This window comes from Bos indicus, chromosome 15 (assembly GCF_029378745.1).
Source record: "Bos indicus isolate NIAB-ARS_2022 breed Sahiwal x Tharparkar chromosome 15, NIAB-ARS_B.indTharparkar_mat_pri_1.0, whole genome shotgun sequence".
NCBI classification, from domain to species: Eukaryota; Metazoa; Chordata; class Mammalia; order Artiodactyla; family Bovidae; genus Bos; species Bos indicus.
Window position 1 is genome coordinate 27813821 of NC_091774.1, and position 9603 is coordinate 27823423.

Here is a 9603-nt window from a genome sequence, read left to right on the forward strand (position 1 = left end):
GCTCAGGTCTTAAGCTTACCTCACAGGGCTCAAGGATCAAATGAATTTACAACCAGTGGCATGGCCAAAGAGGGGCATGGATTCAATCCCTGGTTGGCCCTTTCTCTGAAGTTCCATCTAATGAGGCAAATGCCCTGACCCCGACCCGTTCTGTCAACTCTCCCCACTACACTTGAAGCTCCATGAAAGCAGAGCTTTATTTTCTTCAGTTCTATGATGTACCTGGCACAAAGCAAACACTCGAACATCTACTGAAGGAGTGAATGAAATGCTAGCTCCACTCCCCAAGTTACAGTTGCTCCACTAGAGAAAATTTCCTCAGGAGGTTGAATTCTACCAGCACATCAAACAAGGACAGAGTGAATTCAGAGGCCAGTGCCACCATTTTAATGAGAACTTCTTCACCTGTCCTAGACTCCCTCCCCTCAGGAGACTGTGTTGAAAGTCAGTATTTTATATACCCAACCCAACTCCCAAACTCCAGATGTAGATGTCTTCCACTTTCTCCCAACTCTTCAGAGTTCCAGCCCTATATAAGAGAGCACTGTGTGGACAGAGGGTAAAGACTTGAAACAAGTGACAATGACACGCCTGATGGTTCATTTCTGGGTTTCTTTCCACGCCAATTCAAATCCTTCAAAGTAAGGTCAAGTAACCCAAGAGGTTTGTATTTCCATCACAAACTGTTCAGAAAGTGTGCCCAGATCTCCGACTTAGACCGGGTGTCCTCCCTGCGCGGGCAAGGCCTCGTAGGGGGCAAGTCCAGCCTTTTCCGAAAGCAATAAATAACCCCGTCGTCTGAGTAGCACTGGAGGCTGGCCGGGAACCACCACTGCTACCGCTGGGCAGGCAGCCCTGTCTCATAGCCCTCTGTCTTCATGTCGTTGAGCCCCAGCTCTTCGTTTTGGTCAAATGTGCGCTTATAATGCTCCACCTTCATCTCAGGGTCATCTTCAGGTGCATACACATTCTGCAAGGCCAAGGACAGACCATCAGTGCCTCTGCCATCCTCCCATCCCCCCTCCCCCTGGCAACTTCCAAATTTCCACTTTACCAAGACCTTAATGAGTTTTTATTCTTTTTTTTGCCAAGCGGCATGCAGGATCTTAGTTCCCCAACTAGGGACTGAATCCATGCCCCCCTGCAATGGAAGCACAGAGTGCTAACCACTGGACCACCAGGAAATTTCCTTCATTGTTTCAAAGGGCCTTCAACACCCAACAACTAGGCTCAACTCATGGGCCTAGCAACAGAGCTCACATGGGCTGGGAGTGGGACTGCAAGGAGAACAACTTTCTATCTGCACCTTCTTACAAAGAAGGTAGCATACTCTTAATTGTGGAGCAATCTTAGAAAAGTTTTGCCTGATCCATAATAACTACTCAAACTACTTAAAGTTACTATCAATCACCAGAGTATCTCCCTTGTCAGCTTTAAGTTTCCCACCTTGGCCTCTGGATGAGGCACCACTTCTCACTCTACAGCCAGATTTACAAAATGAAAACTCCATGTTGTACTGAGAGCTGGGACTCCAGCTAGACTAGAGGAAGAAGGAACCTGGGAGTCTCCTTTTTTCCCTCTTGACACACAGTCCCTTCTACCTCCCCCCTTGCTCCCTTATGTTCCAATTTCTGCTAGAAGTTTCCCTGATAAAAGGCACTCATTTAGAATTGAGTGTCTCAGTTTCTGGAGAAGTGATATATATTTAAGGAAGATCAAAAAGACATCTCTATGAAATACCAGGGAAGGTCTACTGTACCTGCAAGTAGCTGTTTCCTGCCGGATCATCCATAATAAAGTGAGCCTTCAAAATACCCTCAAGGATCTAAAGGAGACAGAATTCAGCATGATCGTGTAAATCTTACATAGCTCCTTGCAGGAAAAGAGCTGTGTCTGCCAGCCTAATTTACAAGCAACCTAATTACACTACAGAATCCCGCAGAGTTTTAAGAACTAGTGAAATGAAGGTACTTCTAGAGGTGGAGTAGAGAGGATCTAAAATAAGAGTCTTTGACAGTTGTTTAAAAAGCATCCCTATGTCCTCTCTTACCCCAAACAGATCAACAATTGTCCTTCCTCCATCCCAAGAGCAGATAGAGGATGCTGTGGAGAGGTGAGCACAGAGCACTATGGCCTGGGGGACACTGACCCAGTGGAGGGTAGACAGGAAGGCATCAAGAACAGGAAGTTAAGTGAAGGTAGCCTTACTGGAAACATACACACCCCCAGTCCTGTTCCCACACTGGGCTCTCAGAACACTGCCAGCCAAGCCTTCACCCTCAGGCCAGGAAATGGAACACGCACTGCTGGGAATCTGACCAGCCCAAGAGGAAACACTTAACAACTCAAGCATTGGAGTCACCTCAACAAAATGGCTAAGCTGAATCCCCTCCAATGACCCAATGTCAACAAGACTCACCCCACTCAGGTGGTTTAGTCCTCTACTTTTAAACAGACAACCAATGATTACCAGACATCTGAGCAAAGCCCCTAACACTGAAAGACAGAAATCAAATGGGAAAAAAAAAAAAAAAAACTTGGGAGGAAATGGAACCTATGCAAGGAAAATTAAACATAAGAAAAAAATATTAATATTCTCAAAGAGAAAAAAATACTACCTCCTTAATACAACAGGATGCTATTTAAAAAAAAAAAAAAAAAAAAAGCCGGCAGAAAGTATTGAAAGACCAAAAAAAGCCACTTGGAAAATCAAAATGTCAGTGGAAATGAAAAACTCAATTAAAGGGCTGGAAAATTATTCTCCGACAGTAAAGCAAACATAAAAAAACAAAAATAGGACCAAAAAAAAAAAAAATTACAGACAACCAGACAAGTCAGTCTAACATCCAAAACACTGAGATAGAGATCTCAGAAAGAGAGAACAGAGAAGAAGCAATAGAGCGTTTTTATAAGCTCCCTAGAACTGAGCCACATGACTTTCCAGATTTAAAGAACCCACCCAGTGCTTAACAACAATGGTTGAAAACTGACCCACACCAAAGTACATTCTGGAATTTCACATCACAGGAGACAGAAAAGTATCATAAGATAGGTCACAAACAAAAGATCAGGAAGCAGAATGCCTTCCAACCTCTCAACAGCCAAACTGAGAAACTGAAAGACATTAGCAGGAAATTGGAAGACTTTAGAAATTCTGATAAAAAATTATTTCCACCCAGAATTCTATCCCCAGCCATTCAGCTAGTACAAGAGTAGAATAAAGAAAGTTTCAGACATGCAAAATCCCAGGAATTCTACTTCCCATGCACTTTCTCATGATGCTACTGGAAAAGATGCTCTAACAAAAAAAGGGAGAAAACCAAGAAAGGAGATGGCGCGGGATATCGGAAACAGGAGAATTCGCAACATGTTAGATGTTGATATGTGGCAAGAAGGGGTGTGTAGCCTCCTGCTTGTTCACTGGAACCCCAGGACCGTAAACACTGGCCAACCAGTCCTCTCACCTGGTCTAACTTCTGACTAAACTCCTGCAGTTTCTCCGTCTGGCCAGGACTGGAGCTGTCACCCAGTGTGAAAGGGTTCTTGGTTACCTGTAAGAAATGGCATCCAAATTGCTAGAATACTGGCTCACCGTTTGTTAGGTTTAACCATAAACCTGATGGAGGCGGGGGGCTGGCGGGGAGGGGTAGAGACCAGGGATGCCCGCTGGGGAGGTCTGGTGTCTGTTTATTCTACACCACCTTCTGACCTAGGCAGCCACTCCTAAGACTGTGTGGATTAATCTGCCAAAGTGATAATGGGCAACATGAAACAAAAGCTATAGAAAGGTTCTTAAATATGAACTCTAGTCCTTGTCTGAAGAAGCACAAAGTAAAGCTCAATTACAAAGACAAAATACCTAACAACTGAGAATTAAGTGAAATGATTCACTAAGAGAACAAATACATGGGTTACGTCAACACATACATATACATGTATGTTCAGGAGTTTCAGGCACTAAAAGGGCCCTCGTCCCCCCATCTTACAGTGAAATAAATGACTTACTCAAAACCAAAAAATATCTAGATCAGCCCAGAGTCAGGCCTGAGATTTTCCACTCTGAACTTTCCATAAACTTAATGTCATAATCCAAAATAATGTTTAACTCAAATCAGCTTAAAAAAAAGAAACCTCGGTTATCAGCTCCAAAACCCAGGACCTTTGAAGCCTTCGAGCCCGTTCCCCCTCAGCCACACTGTGAAGCTGCATGCGCTGTCCTCAGGGCACGCACCAGTTCCCGGATGTCTTTCAGCATCCCCTCCAGTGTGGTGAACTTGCCCCCGAGGACAGCCATTCCCAGTTCAAATTCCAGCTCTGGGATTTCCACACTGCATGTCTCAGACTGCAAGGTGAGAGATCAAATTAGGCTTTAAATCAGGAGCCCCTGGAGAAAGCTAACCAGAGTCCTCCTGCCAAATTAATACTACCAGTAACAGTTTGAGGACAAAGTCAGCTGTCCCAGTTTTCTCTGAATCTTCGATTAAAGCCAGACTCACTCCTGAAGCCAACTTTAAAAGGGGACATTCTGAGTCATGGCTCCAAGCTGGCAGGCATCCTGTCATTAAAAGTCCAGAAACAAGGGCCCTTACAGTCACTAGAGGCAAAAGGCTGCCAAGTCATCAGAAAGCACTCCTGAGTCACCTTCTGAATCTGCACTTCCGACCATCGATTAACTCTACTCAGGGATCCTCAGACCCAAGGGAATAAGGAGGTACCTCACAACCCCAGGACATGATTGGGCGAAGACAAATTTCCCCTTGACACAGAGCCATGTGTGAAAGAGAGTCACTTCCCCATGCAGGCTGTCACCTTGAGCAGATCTCTGGTCATATCTGAGGGATCGGTGATGTGGAAGGTGATCCTGGTGCCCAAGGGCTCCACAGCTCCTCCAGATTTCACCTGCACAGATGGTAACAGCATCAGCAGCGTCAGCAGCAGCAGAGGAGACGCATCCTCACCTAGTGCAGGGAGTCTGGGGAGGGGGAGGGGACAAAGGCTTGGACCTCCACTCAGGCCCACTACTGGTTTCCAAGGACGGTGCCTTCTATACCACAAGGGCAGCAGTCATCCATGATGAAATCAGGGGGAGCTGGCCAGAAGCAGAGTGCCTAGCACCAGCAGCCTGCCAAAACATACCCCAGATTGCCAAGAAACTGAATTCACCTTGAAAAAAATGACTCGAGGTTGAAAGGGACTTTAGCTGCATCTAATGGGTAGATCCCCTTTATAGTTTTTCTGGTTTAAGAATTTAAAATGTATGCTTGAATACACTCAGGAAAAGGGAATTTACAACCCTCCAAGGCAGACCGCTCTATTTTCAGACAGACCCAGAAAGCTTTTTATTATTAAGCCAAAATCTGCCTCCCTGTACTTTCACCCCTCTGAGAGATGAGTCAAAAAATAGGTCTCTCTCTTCCATATAACTAACTTTGAATGTCTTCAACAAGTTATATGCTATTTCTAACTTTTCTCCTCTAAGCTAATTTCTAGTTGCTTCAAGAGCTCCTCACCCTAAGTAGCTTTAGAAAGGAAGAAAGTTCAATAGGGGTTACCCTCAAGTTAGGCTTCTTCCCAAATGACGAAGCCCACCCACCTCGTTGGTCCGATGGCCGCAGTTCTCGCAGTTGGTAGCCATGATGATAACCTCCTTAAAGTGAGGGATTTCTGGAAGAGGGAATTAAGGAAATCTGCTTCCAGGAGAGCAAGACCACCCTCTGGGAAAGAACAAACCCAAACCTCCCACACAAACAGATGCTGGTCCCAGGACTGCAGGAAACAGATCACAAGCCTACATCAGACAAGCCTCCAGAAGAGGCCAAGGTCACCACCCACAGCAATCCCCACTCATCAATGTGTGACAACATGGCTCAGACCACACGCAAGAGCCTAGAGACCATGGCCTAATTCTCTCTTTGAACCCAAAAGCCAAAGTGCACAGTCTCATCAAAGGCAACATCCTCCTCATCACTCAGAATAAAGCATATGCTTTCTTTGAAGGAAATATTTTCCAGACTGAGTATAATGTTCACGCCTGAGTCAGATGAAGAGCAACCCAACGGCCGGATGAAAGATACGAACTAGCTTCATGTTAGTCTGGGCTGGAGCATTGCATTCTGGGCAATTTGTGTTGAACTGGAGCACCTGGAACACAACACGGGGATGCAGGGTGAGCCCTCCCAGGCAGGGCAACCCTGCTCAGGCTACAGGCATTCTACTGGAACGCTGGCAGCCACCCATGTTGCTGGTCAGGAAGAGATACTGAACGGTATCAGTCTCAGCCCACCACTGCTTCCTCCACAAGAGCCAATGTGACTCACTTCGTTTCTGATATCCTCCTCTTCTGGCTTCTCTTCTGGTGCCTCTGCCTAAAGCAGAAGAGAAGCAAATCAAATGTTGGCACACGGACCTCAGCCTCCCCCGGAGGGGAGAGAAAATGCTCTGGCTTGCTTATGTCCCCTACCACCTTGTGGGTTTTAACAAGGAAGTCAGAGAGCAAAGCCCTAGTCAAGGGAAGTACAGAGCTGACGCCAAGTAATCCAGAGTGCAAGGTAATTCCAGAGCATTCTTCGCTTCTTCAATGCACTCACCTGGAGCCCCAGCATCTCCTCTTGCTGCAGAGTCCGATTATAGTGTGTGATCACCAGGGCATCATCTTTCCGGGGAGCATGTGGGTTTTCCACAAAGCTGTTCCCTGAGGGATCATCAATGATCTAACATGGGTAAAGAGCGAGCAGTTACAACAAGAAATCACATACAATCCTCCATCTAACACTGAGGCACCACGGGAAGATCTCAGACAGTCTTAATGGTCTCTCCTCCCCTAAGTTTAGGGCACCTGGAGTCCCTCAATACTCACTAATGTGAAAGGAGAGGCCACTTGCTTTAGCTCTTTCAGTTTGGCAATGAATTCATCAATTCTTTCAGCCACAGCTTCTTCGTTCGCCTGACAGGTACAGAGAGTAGAAGATCAGCCCTGGTGATAGAAGTTATGCCCCCATCACGTCCAACAAGAAGTCACAACTCATCTTAGTGTAACTGAGAACACACTTGGGCTTCACAACAAGAAGTAGTAAATAAGGACGTCCCTGGGGGTCCAGAGGATAGGAATCCACCTGCCAATGCACAGGACATGGGTTCAGTCTCTGGCCTGGAAAGATTCCACATGCTATGGAGCAACTAAGCCCACGTACCTAGAGCCTGTGCTCCGCAACAAGAGAAATCATTGCAATGAGAAGCTTGCACCGCAACGAAGAGCAGCTCCCACTTGCCACAACTAGAGAGAGCCCACGTGCAGCAGTGAAAACCCAGTGCAGCCAAAAATTAATTAATTTTAAAAAATAAATAAGTAAAAGTAGCAAATAAGTTTGAAGTTTGTGGGTGGTGCCAGACAAGTCTCCTTTTCTCACTCATTCAGCTATTCAGTCCAGGCATTTGTGCCAGGTAACCGACAACAGTAAATAAGCAAGAACCCTTTCATGGGGCTCTGTTTAAGAAAACTAGAGACTTATCTGTCCACTTAAGAAGACAGATGACTGAATTTTTAATTATATTATTTCATATATATATATATAGATATATATGATGTCATAATAAATATAAGACACAATGGAGCACTCAGGAAGCACAGAAAAACCCAAGGGTGTTAGGGAAGGCTCTTCAGAGGTAAGGGTACAGTGTCTGAGAAGAGGCCTCAATGTACAGTGGAGGAGGGGAAGTGGAAAGGACAGGGGTACAACACATGTAACATCCAGGCAGCTATAGCATCACCATTCACTTCCCCTCAAAGTTCTCCAACATTCAGTCAGAAACAGTTCAGCCACATGGGAAGGAGAACAAGTATACAGAAAAAAATTATCCCCTGAGCTGCTGCAATGAGAAAACCCCAGCTCACCCTTCGAGTGGGCTGATCCTGCTCCAGGCCAGAGATAGCACGGCTGATCAATCCTTCAACAGTAGTCAGAGCTGGTGAGTAAGAACAAAAGACAGGTCAGGCTTCGCTTTGCCATCAAATGCCGGTATGACCCTGGGAAGTTCGCTGAACCGTCTGGCCCTTGACTTCATCTATAAAATCAAGGAGGCAGGGAACAAAGTTCCATTCACCTCTAGTTAAGAGTGATTATTACAGACAATTTTTTAATAAGTACATCACAGTGTTACTATCACTATATACTACCTTAAGCTACTTTATCTAAGCTCTCTTAGGTTAAACCAATGAAGATCAAGGATGTGGCCAAATCCATACATAAGCCACTACACCTGGCACCAAGACTTTTGCAAGACAGTAAGATTCAGGCCAGGCATGAACAGCACAAACACTCTGTTCTTAAATATACCTCCTTTCTGGCTGAAGGCAGGAATTTCAAAATCCAGCTCTGGGATCCTTGTGGTGGCAGAGTCAGTCTTCACTACTTCTCTGTCCATGTCCTGGGCAGAACGAAAAACCTTCAGTCTACAGAAGTTAACAATACAGGAGCCCCCAGCCCAGCTGTTTTCTTTCTTCTCCCTACTAGGGGCAGTCCAGACTGCTCCTGCGGAATAGCACCTTGATGTGAACCAGCTACCCAACTGGTTAGAGTACTATTCATAAACTACTGCTCATTTGATACCTTCTGATACTACTGCTTCATTTGATACCTTACAAAGCATGTTCACAAGTCTTACCGCACCTGAGCAGATGATGGCACCAACGCCATTTTACAAAGGAGGAAACTGAGGCTTGGACACTTAAGTGGATTTATTTGAGGTCTGACCACCTGGACCGAAGCTCCGACTCCAGTCCCCAAGCTTTCCCTAGGACACCAGGGCCCCTCTCACCTCCTGAGCCCTGACAGTCAGAGTGTAGCGCACTCCCTGGTCCTGGATCCTGCCCGCCGACTGGATCTCCGTGTTGTTCCAGCCACAGTGCTCGCAGGAAAAGGAGCTCACGATTATTTCTCTGAAGAAGGGGATCTTGGTGAGCAGGAGGCGCGTCATGCCCTGAGAAAGCAGAAAACAGTTAAGGAGAGTACCAATGAAACTCCCAACCCCCCATCTACTGAGCCCCAAGCTCTGCCTCGCCCCCAGGTCCCCAGTTGGGCCAGCCTGGCAGGATCGCCGACCCCCGCTCCTCCCCGCCTCTGCCCAACCCTCCAGCCGCCCGCGGCCGCACCCCCGTCTCACATTGCGGTAGCAGTTCATACACAGCGACTCGATCTCAGTGGGCTGCTGCTCCTCGTCCTCAGCACTGATAGGCCGGAACAAGTGCCCCGGCCCGGGATCCCGAGCCGGGGCGGCCGAGGGAGCGGCAGCCGCCGCCGGGAGCCCAGGCTCCACAGCCCCACCGGCCGACATCACCACGCGAAGAACAGGCCTCGACTTCCGGCTTTTGCCTCCCTCTCTTGGCCCCACCCCTTCCTCCGGCACTTCCGCCAGCTATGCCCACACCCTCCCGCCCCCGCCCCTTCTTAAAGAGGCCTCGGACTCCTCTCGGTGACGTATCTGGCCTGGTTTCCAGTTGCCGGATTATTCGGTCCTGACTTGTGAAGCCTGCTGGGTCCAGGCTTTGCCTCCACCTCAATTCCGGCGTCACTGCCCCCAGGGCGTCCTCTCAGACCCTGGGCAGTT

The 9603-nt window shown here is 47.2% G+C and overlaps 1 protein-coding gene across 2 annotated transcripts; it reads right to left on the minus strand.

The window, feature by feature from the left end:
* Positions 1 to 364: 364 nt before the first annotated feature.
* On the minus strand, positions 365 to 9373 carry ZPR1 (ZPR1 zinc finger). 2 transcript variants are annotated; one of them, XM_019974184.2, is made up of 14 exons: positions 9160 to 9372; positions 8815 to 8976; positions 8334 to 8424; positions 7892 to 7962; positions 6857 to 6943; positions 6588 to 6710; positions 6318 to 6365; positions 6075 to 6141; positions 5594 to 5664; positions 4810 to 4899; positions 4232 to 4342; positions 3465 to 3551; positions 1760 to 1825; positions 365 to 970 (listed from the first exon to the last, which is right to left on the minus strand). In XM_019974184.2, exons 1-14 carry the CDS (start codon positions 9328 to 9330, stop codon positions 836 to 838), a joined length of 1380 nt encoding a protein of 459 aa, XP_019829743.2. In that variant the 5' UTR covers positions 9331 to 9372; the 3' UTR covers positions 365 to 835. The 2 variants fall into 2 exon arrangements, with proteins under 2 accessions (XP_019829743.2, XP_070659568.1); XM_070803467.1 differs by lacking the exon at positions 4232 to 4342 and having other exon boundaries at positions 9160 to 9373.
* Positions 9374 to 9603: the final 230 nt, after the last annotated feature.